The 17,882-nt window shown below is 40.0% G+C and overlaps 2 protein-coding genes across 3 annotated transcripts; both read right to left on the bottom strand.

Annotated features, from left to right (window-relative positions):
- Positions 1 to 2,693: 2,693 nt before the first annotated feature.
- Positions 2,694 to 7,388, bottom strand: dio2 (iodothyronine deiodinase 2). Its single transcript, XM_058077792.2, has 2 exons — positions 6,565 to 7,388; positions 2,694 to 3,793 (listed from the first exon to the last, which is right to left on the bottom strand). The coding sequence occupies exons 1-2, from the start codon at positions 6,790 to 6,792 to the stop codon at positions 3,203 to 3,205; spliced, it is 819 nt and encodes a 272-aa protein (XP_057933775.2). The 5' UTR covers positions 6,793 to 7,388; the 3' UTR covers positions 2,694 to 3,202.
- A 5,285-nt stretch (positions 7,389 to 12,673) lies between these two features.
- Positions 12,674 to 17,730, bottom strand: ldah (lipid droplet associated hydrolase). 2 transcript variants are annotated; one of them, XM_078796001.1, is made up of 7 exons: positions 17,603 to 17,730; positions 17,064 to 17,210; positions 16,836 to 16,970; positions 14,910 to 15,079; positions 13,393 to 13,633; positions 13,211 to 13,293; positions 12,674 to 12,999 (listed from the first exon to the last, which is right to left on the bottom strand). In XM_078796001.1, exons 1-7 carry the CDS (start codon positions 17,622 to 17,624, stop codon positions 12,838 to 12,840), a joined length of 960 nt encoding a protein of 319 aa, XP_078652127.1. In that variant the 5' UTR covers positions 17,625 to 17,730; the 3' UTR covers positions 12,674 to 12,837. The 2 variants fall into 2 exon arrangements, with proteins under 2 accessions (XP_078652127.1, XP_057933589.2); XM_058077606.2 differs by having other exon boundaries at positions 12,713 to 13,078.
- Between the last annotated feature and the right edge of the window lie 152 nt (positions 17,731 to 17,882).

Raw genomic sequence — 17,882 nt, 5'->3', positions numbered from 1 at the left:
TTGGGATAAGGGTCAGGGTTTGGGTTTAGAGGGTTCTGGGTTAGGATTAGAGAGGGTTAGGGTTGGGGGTTATGATGGGGGGTTAGTGTTCGAGGTTTGTTAGAGGGGTAGGGATTAGGGGGGTAGATTTGGGGTTAGGTTAGGGTTGGGGATAAGGGTCAAGTTTTGGGTTTAGAGGGTTCTGGGTTAGGATTAGAGAGTTAGGGTTAGAGAGGGTTAGGGTTGGGGGTTATGGTTGGGGGGTTAGTGTTCGAGGGTTAGGGTTAGAAGGGTAGATTTGGGGTTAGGTTAGGGTTGAGATAAGGGTCAGTGTTTGGGTTTAGAGGGTTCTGGGTTAGGATTAGAGAGGGTTAGGGTTGGGGGTTATGGTGGGGGGTTAGTGTTCGAGGTTTGTTAGAGGGGTAGGGATTAGGGGGTAGATTTGGGGTTAGGTTAGGGTTGGGGATAAGGGTCAAGTTTTGGGTTTAGAGGGTTCTGGGTTAGGATTAGAGAATTAGGGTTAGAGAGGTTAGGGTTGGGGAGTTAGTGTTCGAGGGTTAGGGTTAGAAGGGTAGATTTGGGGTTAGGGTTTGGGATAAGGGTTAGGGTTTGAGGTGTTCGGGGTTAGGTTTAGGATTAGCGAGTTAGGTTTAGAGAGGTTAGGGTTGGAGGGTTTGGGGTAGGGGTTTAGGGCTGTTAGGGGTTAGGGTTAGAAAGGGTTAATCAGCATTTTTCATGTTGGATCTGGAACCAAGTGGCCGCAATCAAGGAGGGACTTGGGAGCTAAAAACACAGCCTGGACTTGAGATAAAACCTTGCGTGGTCCGGTCCGGTCTGCCTCCTTCATCGTTATCGTTGTCGTTGTGGCATCGTTGTATTTATCCTGATGCCTCTAGAGATGTCTCATAACGTGTCCGGCAGGTTCTACAGGTTTCTAATAGTATCCTTTTGTTTTGCATAAAATGGAAAATAAAACCCAGCAGCACAGACTCAGACATCTTTAATCCTACTTTATTATTTCCTCCGCATAAAACAAAATAACAAAGATTGAAAACGGGCGACTAAAAAGAAAGATGCGGTTGGCCTTGCTCAAGTTGATCAGGTGTGGTTTTGGGATCCAACCAGAGACCGAGTCACAGACTCTTTCATCACAGGTCTTCATCAGTACACCTTTGTCATCGTGAGCAGGAACAAGCATCTGTGTCCGATTCCCTTACCACTCCCAAACATCCACAATGAATAGAAAAAAACCTACTGCAAATATTTTTTACACGAGGACTGTGAAACAAAGCCCGGTTTTTACCCCGACCGAGTGGACGCCGGCGAAGGCAACCTATGGGGCAAACATGCTAGTGCTAGAACATTCTAGGCCATCAAGTTCCCACCAAACGCCTTCGCCAAAACTCTCACCGCCACGTGTCATGTGACGTGTTGCATGCATACGAGGTCGACTGAAATGGGTTCCACTGTTTGAGTCCACACATCACAGGAAGGTGCTAGAATGTCAAAAGACAAAACCCCGTCGACGTCGTAGGGATTTCCTTTTCTGACACCTTGAAAGTGAAAAATAAAAAGCTTCTTTTCCATCTCAATAGACTGAAAACTGTACCGTAAATAGTCTGAAATAGACTACTGCTTATGGGAACGCTGGAGCCTATCCCAGCTGACTGTGGCCGATTTCACCTCAAATCAACGCCGGTGTACACGAGCTGGGATTTTTTGATCACATTGATTCGGCATTTCAGTATGTGGAATCAAACTATGGAATGGATTGAGTAAGGAAATCGAACAATGCACAACGATGAGCCAATTCAAGAAACAATACAAGCAGTTGATGTTTGCTAAATACAAGGATGAAGAGTCTTGAACCAGTCATGATGTGCTATATATATCACTATATTGACACTTACTATGGTACCCATTATGGCATTGGATGCTCATATCACCCCGTACTTCGGTTTGTGACAAAAAAAATACAAAAAAAATTTCAAAAATTTTCCCAAAAATTTCAAAAAATTGAAAGAAATTAAAAAAAAAAATCTTTTAATTTAACTATATTTGGAAAGCAGGAAGTGAACAAATGTAACAGTTAGTGATTGTAAAAGTACCAGATGGAGGGGTAGGATTTAATAAGCTTTGCTTCTTCCTACTCCTTTTGGACATGTGGAACTGTGAACTGATTATGGGATGCACTCAATTGTAATCTGATGCATGTTCAAATGAAATAAAACCATTACCATTACCATTACCAGCTCAGAAGAGAGGCTTTTTTTCAAATTTTGGTAAACAAGAAGTGGTGGACACTTCAGTCCGTTAATGACTTCTAACGTAGAGCGGTGATATATAGAGCACTTTGTCTTACATGATCGGGCGTATTCACGCAGTGGAACCCATTTACGTCGACATCCCTCAGACTGGCTGACATAATGAAAATAGTTACTGCTTGCACATTTTCACTTGGCTTTCCCCAGAGACTTCATGAGAATAGGCAGATTTTGAACCAATGGTAGTTGACGCCGACCAGAGAGTGCTCCGGCGTCCGGAATAAAAGTTTGACCCCAAACGGATTCTTTCCGTTGTGCCGTTGAGCCTTGGTAGCTAAAGCTAAAGTGAGCCTGGGGTAAGAAGTCTACCACCGAAGAAGAAAAGACCTTTGGTCCTACGTTTGAAGTTCCTTCCGCCCCGCCTCCCCCCACCAACACCCTCAACCCCCACCCATCTTCATTCATTTTTATGAATCTGCTAGCGATACCATGTCAACATAAACAGTGCTGGAAATGACCTTTCTGGGTATGACATTTTATGTCCAGGGTCCACAACGCCTCTTGCTCCTCGAAGTCAGCTGAGCAAGGCACCAGCGTACCCCCGCGACCCACATGAGGATCGAATATGGATGGCCGGAAAAGCAGTCAACGGTGAATGTCGACATTTTTTCGGCACTTTTGCGTCATAAGAAGTAATAAGAAGGACTTGAACAGTTGGGTGACGATAAACAGGGTTAGCTTAAACCGGTTCCATTGGACAAGAAAGGGCAAAAAAAAAAAAAGTACACAAAAACATTAAAAATACTGGCTTACAGTGCACAAAAAATATTTAAAAAGCAAGAGCCTTAAATTTCCAAAAGAATGTCTCAGCAGCATGAAATGGGCGACAGGGAAGTTAATTCAGTCCGTTATCGACTTCTAAAGTCCGAAATGCATAAAATGGTTATTTCTTCGTCCGTCTATCGTTTACCGTAGATTTCCTCCAGCCATTGTCGCACATCCTTCAAATTGTAGAAGAAAGGCCCCTTGCCACCGAGGTATCGAACCTTTCTGTGTTGTACGATGCACACCCGTTCATTGGACACCCCGTAAGCCACGTTAGCGTTGTTGTCCATGCAGTCGGCCACCAGCTGTAACTGCGGCGGCAGGGCAAAGTGATCCATGAGCTTCCGCGCCGCTCCGAGCCTCTCCTCTAAACTCCGATGCTTCCGCACGCTGAACGAGCAGGAACCCATGTGGGGGGCCACCCAGCCGTCAGCCGGATGGGCCTCGTCAATGTACACCAAAAGGAAATCAGCAACATCGCTGAAGTCTTCCACCAACCGCCGGAAAGCTGGCAGGTGGCTGACGAAGGGGGGTCAGGTGGCCGAACCGAAGTTCATCACCAGGGGGCGATCCGATGACTCAAAATCCAGGAGGCGGCATTCGTCCCAGTTTCGGAGCGAAGCATCCGGGTGCTCATTCGGTAAAGTGCTCACCGTGTGAAGCCAGTGGGGACAATCTGGCACCTTGACCACTTTGGAGTTGGGGGCCTCGCAGCCGAGTTTCACCTGAGGATGGAAAAAGAACCATTGGCTGATGGAGTTTCAGTCGCTACGTTGACACAGTAGTCCTCCATTAACCGGAATGTACCAACTAGTCTAAAACATGTCAACAACTCTGGCAGATTTACAATTCCAAAACAGGATTCGTTTTCCGGTTCTTAAAAATCCGAACTCCGGGATCAAATTTTAGGTCAAATACACACCTAGCCGGAAAATGAACCAGACTGGAATTGCACATGCTCAGATCCTATTATGGGATGTGTTTGGGTCCGGCATCACATCCTTTTTATTTGGGATCATTCAAACCTGCAATAAAAGTCTGTTCTTCTGGCGATCAAGTCTGGTGCTTGTGTGTCACCGAGCATTACAGTAACTTTGCTGACCCCTTAGTAAGAAGTTTGTAAGAAGTTAGTAAGACGTTAGTAAGAAGTTAGTAAGAATGTAGTAAGAAGTTAGTAAGAAGTTTGTAAGAATTTTGTAAAAAGTTAGTAAGAAGTTAGTAGGAAGTTTAGAAGACGTTAGTGAGAAGTTAGTATGAAGTTAGTAAGAAGTTAGTAGGAAGTTTGGAAGAAGTTAGTATGAAGTTAGTAAGAAGTTAGTAGGAAGTTAGTAAGACGTTAGTAAAAAGTTTGTAAGAAAGTAGTATGAAGTTAGTAAAATGTTTGTAAGAATTTTGTAAAAAGTTAGTAAGAAGTTAGTAGGAAGTTTAGAAGAAGTTAGTGATAAGTTAGTATGAAGTTAGTAAGAAGTTAGTAAGAAGTTAGTAGGAAGTTTAGAAGAAGTTAGTGAGAAGTTAGTATGCAGTTAGTAAGAAGTTAGTTTATAGTTAGTAAGACGTTAGTAAAAAGTTTGTAGGAAACTAGTAAGAAATTTGTAAAAGGTAAGTAAGAAGTTAGTAAGACGTTAGTAAAAAGTTTGTAAGAAAGTAGTATGAAGTTAGTAAAATGTTTGTAAGAATTTTGTAAAAAGTTAGTAAGAAGTTAGTAGGAAGTTTAGAAGAAGTTAGTGAGACGTTAGTATGAAGTTAGTAGGAAGTTAGTAAGACGTTAGTAAAAAGTTTGTAAGAAACTAGTAAGAAATTTGTAAAAGGTAAGTAAGAAGTTAGTAAGAAGTTAGTAGGAAGTTTGGAAGGAATTAGTAAAAAGTTAGTGAGAAGTTAGTATGCAGTTAGTAAGAAGTTAGTTTATAGTTAGTAAGACGTTAGTAAAAAGTTTGTAGGAAACTAGTAAGAAGTTTGTAAAAGGTAAGTAAGAAGTTAGTAAGAAGTTAGTAGGAAGTTTGGAAGGAATTAGCAAGAAGTTAGTGAGAAGTTAGTATGAAGTTAATAAGAAGTAAGTAAGAAGTTAGAAAGAAGTTTGTAAGAAGCTAGTAAGAAGCTAGTAAGAAGTTAGTATGAAGTTAGTAAGAAGCTTGTAAGAAATTTGTAAGAAGTTAGTAAGAAGTTGTAAAAAGTTAGTAAGAAGTTAATATGAAGTTAGTATGAAGTTAATAAGAAGTTTGTAAGAAGTTAGAAAGAAGTTAGTAAGACGTTTGTAAGAATTTTATAAGAAGTTGGTAATAAGTTAGTAGGAATTTTGGAAGAAATTAGTAAGAAGTTATTATGAAGTTTGTAAGAGGTTTGTAAGAAGTTAGTAAAAAGTTATTAAGAAGTTAATATGAAGTTAGTATGAAGTTAGTAAGAAGTTGGTCAAAAGACGTTTGTAAGAAGTTAGTAAGAAGTTAGTAAGAAGTTGGTCAGAACTTAGTAAGAAGTTAGTAAGAAGTTTGTAAAATGTTTGTAAGAAGTTAGTAAAGTTATTAAGAAGTTCGTAAGAAGTTAGTATGAAGTTAGTAAGAAGTTGGTCAAAAGACGTTTGTAAGAAGTTAGTAAGAAGTTGGTAAGAACTTAGTAAGAAGTTAGTCAGAGGTAAGAAGCGGCGTGTCTGAGGGTGGAGCCTGATGAGGGTGGAGCCTGATGAGGGTGGAGCCTGACGCAAGTCAGTCCACTCGCTACAACGGCCCCCCAAAGTGGGATGGCTCCTGCGTAACCGGAGGCTGACAAGCGCATTTAATGGGAAGCAGGAGTTTTAGGATGATTCCATCATTTTTTTTTTCCAGAGAATTGAGTGATTCCAGAAGTGTTTATGAAGTCTTACTGATTACCAGAATTGTTTTCTTAATTTCTCTGAGTGTTTCCTCAAGTTTGGCATCAAACCCCCCAGACTGGTGATTGCATCTTCATCTGCTTGGATGATGGCGTCAGGTCAATATTGACATTTGGAGAACATCATGTTACTGTTGACTGTCATGAAAAGCCGAGCCCCTCCCTCCCCCCCCCCCCCCCCCCTTGAAGCCTGCAGGGCGCTGCTGCCTGCCAACTTTCATGCAAGACAACATTGAGCAGGTCTACCTCAAAAAAATCCAACCCGGGTCCTGCAGGCTGAGTCCGAGGAACACCTCGGACTATTTGGCTCACCGTTGTTGTTAGGAATCATAAGGAAATGTTCGATTCCATGTTGTAAAAATGGTTCGATATTGTAATCACATCATGATCAATAAATTCATAGGAAAATCACAAAATCATTCTCAGGCGTATTGGTATCGACAATACAGGTAGTGTATCGACTTGGTATGAGACCGATACCAAGCTTTAGCGGCAGTATCGGCCACCTTTAATAACGATCGATCAGTCGTTCCGAGACGTTATTAGAGTGCTGACGTCACAAAAGTAACTCCATGAAACTTTTTAACCCAGCTGAGAAATGGCGCCTCCGCCGAGTCGCACCACTTCCGGTTACCTGTTTGTAGGCGTCCAGCAGGAAGCTATTCCAGATGGAGCGAAGCCCCGCCGCCGTCAGCATGCGGCGCCACTCGCCCGAGGAGCCGGCCGCCCCGGAGCGGCTCAGCAGCGACACGATGCGCTTGAGCAGCACCGTGGAGTCGTAGAGCGCCAGGAAGAGACAGTTGGAAAAGAACGCGGGTAAGATCTGGAGTGTCACCAGCAGGTCGTCCCCGGCCATCCCCATGGCGTCTCTCTGTGCCGAGCGGCTCGCTCCACGCACGCATGCTTTCTGCACGCCCTCCACCCCCCTTGGTGCGCAGGACGGGGGGGGGTGTGTACTGATGTCACTTCCAAACGCTGGGGCGGGCGATACTGCGCGTTGTGGGGCCGATCCGATACCGAGGGGCGATAGTGGCCGATACCGATCATCGAGTCTTTTATGTCATTTAATATAAGCATTATAATCTAGCCCGAAGCCAGCTTTTTTTAATAGATTTTTTTTACAAAAAGTTAAATAAATTAATTAAAGTACATAATCTGATATATTATAAATTAAATAATATATGTAATATGTAATATATTTAATTTATTGATATAATAAATTAAATAATTTGATATTTTTATTGATTTTTTATAGATTTTTTTTTACTAAAAAAATCTTTGGTCGATATCGATCATCATGTCTTTCATGTCATTTATAAGCATTTATAATTTTTTAAATAATTTTTTTACAAAAAAAAATCTCTGACAAATTACATAATTTGATATTTTTTTAATTGATTTTTAAAAATTTTTAATAGATTTTTTTACAAAAAGTTAAATAAATTAATTAAAGTAGATAATATGTTATATTATAAATTAAATAATATATGTAATATGTAATATATTTAATTTATTGATATAATAAATTAAATAATTTGATATTTTTATAGATTTTTTTATAGATTTTTTTTTTACTAAAAAAATCTTTGGTCGATATTGATCATCATGTCTTTCATGTCATTTATAAGCATTTATAATTTTTTAAATAATTTTTTTTACCAAAAAAAATCTCTGACAAATTACATAATTTGATATTTTTTTAATAGATTTTTAAAAATTTTTAATAGATTTTTTTTACAAAAAGTTAAATAAATTAATTAAAGTAGATAATATGATATATTATAAATTAAATAATATATGTAATATGTAATATATTTAATTTATTGATATAATAAATTAAATAATTTGATATTTTTATTGATTTTTTATTGATTTTTTTTTTTTAATAAAAAATCTTTGGTCAATATCGATCATCATGTCTTTCATGTCATTATAATATAATAATATTAAAAAGGATGGTGTATGCTCTAAGTATAAAAATCTTATAAAGAAAATAATATTTGTGACACATGTGGCGTAACTGTTAGTTAGCAAAGTGCTACAGAGCCAACCGCTGATGACATCATCGATGTGCCAAGGCGCTGCGCTTCTGCTTCCTGTTTCCAATTATTAGCAAGCTAATTGGCCGCTATGAAGGGCCTTTCGCTGCAGGATCGAAAACAACTGTAAGAAAAATGTTGCAAATCTAAAAACAGACAAAATCACTGAAAAACAACTCCATGCGAGAACGTTAGCGACGTTAGCGACGTTAGCGACGTTAGCGACGTTAGCGACGTTAGCGACATTAGCCAAGCTAGCAGGGGCCCCAGACTGGTCGAAGTGAGCGGCCATTCAAACTCTGGACTGTTCACATCAACTAACTAAATGAGATGGTCCCTATTTCCCCCAATGTACAGTACAGGGGGGGGGGTCCTGTTTGTGTAGTCTTGTGCATGGGGACCACAAAGGGTCACACAAAGTGGCTGAAAGCCGGGCGCTTGCCAAAGGCTGGAGAGACGAGGCCAACGCGTCCGGTGCCAGCGTGGGAAGTGGACCACTTTATCCCGGACCGACAGGATTGTGTCACACTTCCAGAGCGCAGTGTCCAACCGATTCATCTCTGGCACATCACAAACCTGGGACACAATGGTTCACATCCAGCCACTTGCCAGCCCGCAGACCACCGGGGGGGGACAATCGTGTATACAACCCACCCGTGCTCATTCCCTCCCCACCGCCGCGGTTCTTTCTCGTTGGCTCACGGCATGTTCTAAAAATGGAATTGGACGAGAAAACGGGGACAAAATGTTTTAGTGGCGTTTTTTCAATAAAAAAAAAAACATGAATCGAATACCAAAATAGTTGCTGATGAGGCGGAGAGTCGATTAATCGTAGATTAATCGTTGCAACGCTACTGTATAGTGATGTGTTTTACTGTTTGTGTGTAACGTAACTGTGAAGTCACAACATAGCGTCAGAACCAGTGGCGTCATTAGGCCTATTTTGGGGGGGGCTTCAGACCCCCCTAAAATGTTCTTAAGCCCCCTAAATAATTTCTTTTTTTTTTTTTTACAAAAACTATGAACTTTATTTTACTTAAACAATTGCATGTAATTGTTTAAGTATTTATGTGTCAAAAAATGTTCTTAAACCCCCTAAATAATTTGATATGTTTTATTTAATTTTTTATTTTTTTTAAAAAAAATTTCACATATTTTTCAAAAAAACTATGGACTGTATTTTACTTAAACTATTGCATGTAATTATTTAAGTATTTATGTGTCAAACAGATGTCCACATTTCCAAGACCACACACTGACCCGAGTGAAGGTTTGTTGCAAAGTTTGCCCCCCCCAAAAAATGTTCTTAAACCCCCTAAATAATTTTTTATTTATTTACATTTTTTTTTACAAAAACTATGGACTTTATTTTACTTAAAGAATTGCATGTAATTGTTTAAGTATTTATGTGTCAAACAGATGTCCACATTTCCAGGACCACACTTTGTTGCAAAGTTTCCCCCCCCCCCAAAAAAAATGTTCTTAAACCCCCTAAATAATGTGATATTTTTTATTTAATTTTTTATTTATGTATTTTTTTTTTTTTTACAAAAACTATGGACTTTATTTTACTTAAAGTAAAATAATAAAGTAAGTAAATAATTTGATATTTTTTATTTAATTTTTTGTCTATTTTTTATTTTTTTTATTTTTAACAAAAACTATGGACTTTATTTTACTTAAACAATTGCATGTAATTGTTTAAGTATTTATGTGTCAAACAGATGTCCACATTTCCAAGACCACACACCGAGTGAAGGTTTGTTGCAAGGTTTGCCCCCCCCAAAAAAATTTTCTTAAACCCCCTAAATAATTTGATATTTTTCATTAATTTTTTTTATTTATTTTTTAATTTTTTTTTTACAAAAACTATGGACTTTATTTTACTTAAACAATTGCATGTAATTATTTAAGTATTTATGTGTCAAACAGATGTCCACATTTCCAGGACCACACACTGACCCGAGTAAAGGTTTGTTGCAAAGTTTGCCCCCACCCAAAATGTTATTAAACCCCCTAAATAATTTGATATGTTTTATTTAATTTTTTATTTTTTTTTACATTTTAAAAAAAAAAAACTATGGACTTTATTTTACTTAAACAATTGCATGTAATTATTTAAGTATTTATGTGCCAAACAGATGTCCACATTTCCGGGACCACACACCAACCCGAGTGAAGTTGCCCCCCCTCCCAAAAAAAATGTCTTAAACCCCCTAAATAATTTGATATTTTTTATTTCATTTTTTATTTATTTTATTATTTTTTTCGGAAAACTATGGACTTTATTTTACTTAAAGTATAATAATAAAGTAAGTAAATAATTTGATATTTTTTATTAAATTTTTTGTTTATTTTTTATTTTTTTTATTTTTACAAAAACTTGAAAAAAATGTTCTTAAACCCCCCAAATAATTTGATATTTTTCATTACATTTTTTATTTATTTTTAATTTTTTTTTTACAAAAACTATGGACTTTACAGTTCCTATGGATTACAGTTTGTTGCAAAGTTTGGCCCCCAATTATTTCCGAGGGGGGGGGGGCACAACGGAAGCAGGGCCAGCTTATTGCAACATGTATTGACCAAGTGAGATGATGCAATGTTGCATGAGGTTACTCGTCTGTTCCGGACCGCCATGTAAGACGAGGGTGGGCAAATATTTTGACTTGTGGGCCGCATTGAGTTAACAATATTGTCCGGGGGGAGGGGGTGGGGGGGGGGCAGATCATACATTTAACACACATAAACACACTATTTTATGCATATAATTTTCCTTGAATTATTTGTCTAATTTTATTATATTTTTATTATATTATTAGATTTATGATATTTATTTTTGTTTATTTTATTTTGGTGTGCCGCATGTGGCCCGCGGGCCGTAGTTTGCCCACCCCCCAGGATTAGTGTATGGGTGAGATATCAAGTCAGCATCATTCTGTGGTCAGAGGAAGTATTTGGCCACCGTTGGGCCAAAGTTGATGTCAAAACACACAAGCAAATATAAAAAGCGGTTTTAGTATTTACCCACTCAATACGCTGACCCGGCAGGGATCAAAGTTCAAGTTCAAGAGCTAGGTTTAGCTTGAAAGATCCCGAGGAGTCCTGCAGCGTGGTGCCAAAAATCACCCTTGAATTCCGAATGAAAGCATATTTAACATTTGTTTCCATTCAGTCATCAACGCCAGCAGGCGGTGTTCGATAGCCTTGACGGGACACGTCGACCGGGCGTAAAATCAATATCAAATAAATCTCATTCACTGAAATAATCCCGCGTGTCCTGTTTATTTCCTGTCTGCCTCGTCCTTTACTGCTGCCTGTTTGCCGTCTGTCTGTCCTTTCAGACGGGTCAATAGTCCTCCCAAACGTCCTGCCGGCCACCAAGCCAAACATGGAACTTTGACTTGTTACTCTACTGCATTTTCACTCATTCAACCCCGTCGCTTGCGGACATTTTAGACCATTTGACACATTTTTCGAAGCACACGCAATATTGTAAACTACGGCGTTCATAGGTAAGTTTCAGGAAAATATCAGTTTCTGACTAAAAAAAAAAGTGAGGAAAGTATTTTTTGTGAAAAGATACTTTTCAAGCTGCTTTTGTGACAGCTCAAATATCATTCATTCATTTAAATGACAAAATAAGAAGCCAAAAAGTTACCACTTCCACACAAAATAGGAGGAAAACTCATTCATTTTCTACCGCTTTTCCTCACGAGGGTTGCAGGGGTGCTGTTTCGGGCGAGAGGCAGGGTACACCCTGGACTGGTGGCCACCCAATCCCAGGGCACATATAGACAAACAACCATTCACACTCACATTCATACCTATGGACAATTTGGAGTGGCTAATTAACCTAGCATGTTTTTGGAATGTGGGAGGAAACCGGAGTACCCGGAGAAAACCCACGCATGCACGGGGAGAACATGCAAACTCCACACAGAGATGGCCGTGGGTGGGAAAGACAAAATAAGAAGCCAAAAAGTTACCACTTCCACACAAAATCGGAGGAAAACTCATTCATTCATTCATTCATTCTCTACCGCTTTTCCTCACGAGGGTTGCAGGGGTGCTGGAGCCTATCCCAGCTGTCTTTGGGCCCGAGGCGGGGTACACCCTGGACTGGTGGCCAGCCAATCCCAGGGCACATATAGTCAAACAACCATTCACACTCACATTCATACCTAGTTCATACCGGAGTGGGTTTTCTCCGGGTACTCCGGTTTCCTCCCACATTCCAAAAACATGCTAGGTTAATTAGCCACTCCAAATTGTCCATAGGTATGAATGTGAGTGTGAATGGTTGTTTGTCTATATGTGCCCTGTGATTGGCTGGCCACCAGTCCAGGGTGGACCCCGCCTCTCGCCTGAAGACAGCTGGGATAGGCTCCAGCACCCCCTGCAACCCTTGTGAGGAAAAGCAGTTGAAAATGAATGAATGAATGAGTTCTCCTCCTATTTTGTGTGGAAGTGGTAACTTTTTGGCTTCTTATTTTGTCTTTCCCACCCACGGCCATCTCTGTGTGGAGTTTGCATGTTCTCCCCGTGCATGCGTGGGTTTTCTCCGGGTACTCCGGTTTCCTCCCACATTCCAAAAACATGCTAGGTTAATTAGCCACTCCAAATTGTCCATAGGTATGAATGTGAGTGTGAATGGTTGTTTGTCTATATGTGCCCTGTGATTGGCTGGCCACCAGTCCAGGGTGTACCCCGCCTCTCGCCTGAAGACAGCTGGGATAGGCTCCAGCCTACCCCTGCATACTAGTGAGGATAAGCGGTAGAAAACGGATGGATGTACAATCAGACCGTTTGAGTGCATGGAAAAAACGTACCGACTGGCAACTTCTTTTCAGTATTGTTTGTCATCATCATGTTGGATGCAGATCTTCCGAGATGATTTGGAATCCAAAATACAAGAAGTCACGTCCTGACATCTGACTTGATCCATTCGGCGACCATTTCAGCGACTTCTCGCCCTGCGTCCAAAACGAAGGCGTGGCGGAAGCCATTTTCACACAGTCTGAAATCCCCTGTGGGAAAAGCCATCTTGATGTCGTCATAGTAACGTACAGGACACCAGGGGTCTGCTGCTCCGTAGTAGAAGAGAAGCTGAAACAGCAACGTCATCTTTCCAGGTGATGACAAAACATGACCAGTACACGCGGTACTACTGTACTACATAGTACTGCAGGTTGCATGGCCCTGGTATGTTCTCAAGCAGACATGAAGCAGGTTTCTTACCTTCTCCAGGTTTTTCTTGATGGTTAGGTTATCTCGTTCCAACACCTTCTTCATCTCTTGGCCCCCCATGTACACAGCATTAGCTACAAAGACATGCAAAATAAATCTCATTTCCTAAAATCACTAATTATACAAGAGATTTTTAAAAAGAGACACCAAGGGTATGAAAGGAGGAGAAGAACCTGCACAGTCTCCACTGAGTAGGCCCACAGCGGCCGGGACAACGCAGGAATCCAAAGAGCCAAGACCACCAAGAAGCAGCTGGACCAGACCTCTTTTGAGTCCCTGTGGCAGCAGCGAGAGCAGGAAGATGGGCAGGTAGGCCATGTAGCGCATGTGACACAGCACGGGGGTCATGACCTTTCCCTGAGGAGTCAGGGCCATGCGTTCGATGGTTGGGAAAAGCATGACGGCCTTCAGGACCTGGATGGAAAACATCAGAGTTGCGGTCGAACGTATTTGTACATGGAGCCATTTATGGGAACATGCCGGTAAGTAAGGTCTGGCATTATAATAGATTGTCCTTGAACTTAAATAAAACTAAAATCATGCTGTTTGCTATTGACATGTACTATGGTACCCATAATGGCATTGGATGCTCATATCACCTCCTACTTCGGTTCGTGACAAAAAATTAAAAAATACAAAATTTCACAAAATTCAAAAAAATTTTGAAATTTTTTTGAAAATTTGTTAAAATTTTTTTGAATTTTTTTTGAAAAAAATTCATTTTTTTAATCAAAAAAATTCAAAGAAATTAAAAAAAACTATATTAGGAAAGCAGGAAGTGAACAAATATAACAGTTAGTGATTGTAAAAGTACCAGATGGAGGGGTAGGATTTAATAAGCTTTGCTTCTTCCTACTCCTTTTGGACATGTGGAACTAGGAACTGATTATGGGAAAAAAACAAACAACCATTCACACTCACATTCATACCTATGGACAATTTGGAGTGGCTAATTAACCTAGCATGTTTTTGGAATGTGGGAGGAAACCGGAGTACCCGGAGAAAAAATGCAACGGGGAGAACCTGCAAACTCCACACAGAGATGGCCGAGGGTGGAATTGAACCCTGGCCTCTTAGCTAACCACTCGACCGCCGTGCCGCCCCACAGCTCAAATATCTCAGACAAAAATATTTCAACCATCGATAAAAAAAAAATACAAAATTTAAAAATTTCAAAAAATTTCTAAAAAATTTCTAAAAATTTCAAAAAAAATTCTAAAAATTTCAAAAAAATTTCAAAAAAAATTCAAAAAAAATCATTTTTTTAATCAAAAAAATTCAAAGAAATTCAAAAAAATTAAAAAAAAATTAAACTATATTAGGAAAGCAGGAAGTGAACATTGTTCAGCATTCAATTGTAATGTGATGCATGTTCAAATGAAATTAAACCATTACCATTACCATTACCATTACCATTACCATTACCATTACCATTACCATGATGTACATTCAGTCCCTTCCATGGTCAAAAGACTCGCAGCTCCGATGCTAACCAAGGACCGCCGGTCTATAAAATCCTGGCCCCAATCTCTCCAGCATCTTTCAGACTTTTTCCAAAACATAGTCCACGTCAGGCCGGTCTAAAGGATGCTCGGGGGGCCCCAGTGGGATTATCGTGTGTGTGTGTGTGTGTGTATGTACGATTGTTTAACGTTCAGGTTGACATCCCAACTGGGCATACATACTACACCTTGAGACTGGGATCTCTCTTCATGGTCTCTAAAATGATGTAGCATCCAATGGAGTGTCCCACGAGGACAAGGTTGACCTCCTTTGGGACAAACGTCCTCAGGAAGGTCAGTTTGTGTTCGACCTGACCATTCAGACCAAACACGTCGCCGTCAGCTGCTGAGGAGGCATCTGTGAAATACATTAAATACATAAAAGTACTATGTACTGTAAGTATTTACTTTGGTAGATGAGTGTCGATGACCTCATCAGGAAGTAACATGTGCAACACTGCCACCATGTGGCCAAAAGAGTGGAGAGCACATCCTGCCAGTCAAAGGCGACTAGGTGGCCTTGATGTTTATTGGTGTTATACCCATTTAGATGCAAGTGGATGGAAATGGGACGCATTATTTGTGGTGTACATAGTACACATAGTACACATAGTACACATAGTAACTAGTACATTCCCGATGCCTTGCCTGCCTTTGAAGGTAAATGATTGTATTTCACTGTATCTAACTTAGTTTCCAGTGGCGTCATTGGGCCTATTTTAGTGGGATTTTAGCCCCCTAAAATATTCTTAAGCCCCCCTAAATAATTTGATTTTTTTTTAAATTGATTTTTATTATTTTTTACAAAACAAAATCTCTGGTCGATACCAATCATTGCATCTTTCATGTCATTTATAAGCATTTATAATCTCGCCCGAAGCCGGCTGGGATAGGCTCCAGCAGTGGCGTCATTAGGCCCAAGACCCCCTAAAATGTTTTTAAGCCCCCCTAAATAATTTGATATTTTTTTAATTGATTTTTATTATTTTTTACAAAAAAAATCTCTGGCCGATACCGATCATTGCGTCTTTCATGTCATTTATAAGCATTTATAATCTGGCCCGAAGCCGGCTGGGATAGGCTCCAGCAGTGGCATCATTAGGCCCAAGACCCCCTAAAATGTTTTTAAGCCCCCCTAAATAATTTGATATTTTTTAAATTGATTTTTATTATTTTTTACAAAAAAAATCTCTGGTCGATACCAATCATTGCATCTTTCATGTCATTTATAAGCATTTATAATCTCGCCCGAAGCCGGCTGGGATAGGCTCCAGCAGTGGCGTCATTAGGCCTAAGCCCCCCTAAACTGTTCTTAAGCCCACCTAAATAATTTGATTTTTTTTTTATATATTACAAAAAAATCTCTGGCCAATGGCAATCATCGTGTTTTTCATGGCATTTATAATCTCACCCAAAGCCGGCTGGGATAGGCTCCAGCAGTGGCATCATTAGGCCTAAGACCCCCTAAAATGTTCTTAAGCCCCCTCTAAATAATTTTATTTTATTTAATTTTTTTTTTACAAAAAAAATCTCTGGCTGATGGCGATCATCGCGTCTTTCATGTCATTTATAAGCATTTATAATCACGCCCGAGGCCAGCTGGGATAGGCTCCAGCAGTGGCATCATTAGGCCTAAGCCCCCCCTAAAAGTCCCTAAATCCTGGTTCTTGTTCCTTATTTGGATTTTTGGGATTTTTTTCAATGTCTACTGCATTCATTCATATCCTGTGCATCTCCAGGGGGGTAAGCCCACCCTGTCCTCAGAACCTAGTGACACCCTTGGATGTTTCTACATACATTTTTATTACTTTTGGTATTTGTATTCTATGGTTCAGTACACATTTTTGCAGTAACAAATGTCATTTTGTACCATTTTGATTAGAGGTTTTTGGGTGAAGTTATAATGAAATCAATGAAATCAACAACTGTACAGTAATCCCTCATTTATCGTGATGAATGGGTTCCAAGGGACACCAAGCCCAGGGAACAACATGAATGTTTGTTTTTTTAATCGCTTGTGCGTGTTAGAAGTATCAACAGAACAAAACCACAAAACAAGCTAGAATGTACAACCGACTGCGCTAATAAAGTCATGGATTTGTCCCCAGGTTTACCTTCCACCATGTCCATGGACGCTGGGGGCTCACAGTGGCCTGCATGGCTCACAGCCCACACTGGGTGGCGGTTGCCAAACATGCTGCAAAGCGTTTGGAGGAAGGTCCGGTAGAAGCCCACGACCCCTGGGTTCCCTGCATGGTACAGAAATACACCATATGTTTAGTATTTGGCACATATTTGAAGGTGCAGTGGTTGAAAGCACCAAAAACTGGATTCCTACTCACCGGGAATGACAAGAAAAAGCAATTTGTGTCCATTGTGCAAGTGAGAAGGACCACATTTAAGAACCTCTGTGATGGCTCCACAGCAGTAGATAAAACTTGTTTGATCTCCATCCTTGATGTCCGTCACTGTGTTTTCCATTCCATCACCTTAGAAAGTAGAACACAATTGTAGTATTCATTCAAAAACAGCATAGTTCGCCCTAACTAGCCATGTTTGGTAGCGGCAGCAGGTCCAAAGGGCTCCGTGGGTTCCACGTCACAGGTGAAAGTGGAACATTTAACAGAAAACTCAATGGAAACTAAAAAGTATGATACAGATACCACTGTGTTTATTCTCAACTTGACGCCTGAGTCCTACCTTCATTGTGTCAGCGTATTTTATTCTAAATTAACCAAATATCACCGTTCATGAATGTTAATTGTATAATAAATATGTCTTCGAGCGCACTTCCATTGACAGGTACAAGCTACGCTTAATAATAATCATATTTAAACCTCTCAAAAAGACTAAGATCGAGAAACGCTTAGTTTCCACTTACCGCCGGTATGAATGTCATCCATTTGTTTATTTCCGGTGCCGAAATGTGTTCTTCGGCTTTCGGAGTCATCTGTGGCAGGTACACAACTTGATGGGAGAATTGCTGCCACCTACCGGAGTGGAGTGCTAATGACACTTTGTGTAGCGGCACGACAAGCGGTACGGTACAGCACTGGATATATTTATTATTTATGTATTATTTATAAATGTACTGTGTGTATATGCGTCGTGATAAGTGTTTTAAAATAAATATGATACTGAAATAATAACTTTTATACATT

This window comes from Doryrhamphus excisus, linkage group LG14, assembly GCF_037039965.1.
Source record: "Doryrhamphus excisus strain RoL-2023G ecotype Guam linkage group LG14, RoL_Dexc_Guam_v1.1, whole genome shotgun sequence".
Lineage (NCBI taxonomy): Eukaryota > Metazoa > Chordata > Actinopteri > Syngnathiformes > Syngnathidae > Doryrhamphus > Doryrhamphus excisus.
The sequence above is the reverse complement of the archived record's forward strand: the minus strand, read 5'-3'. Positions and strand labels throughout refer to the sequence as shown.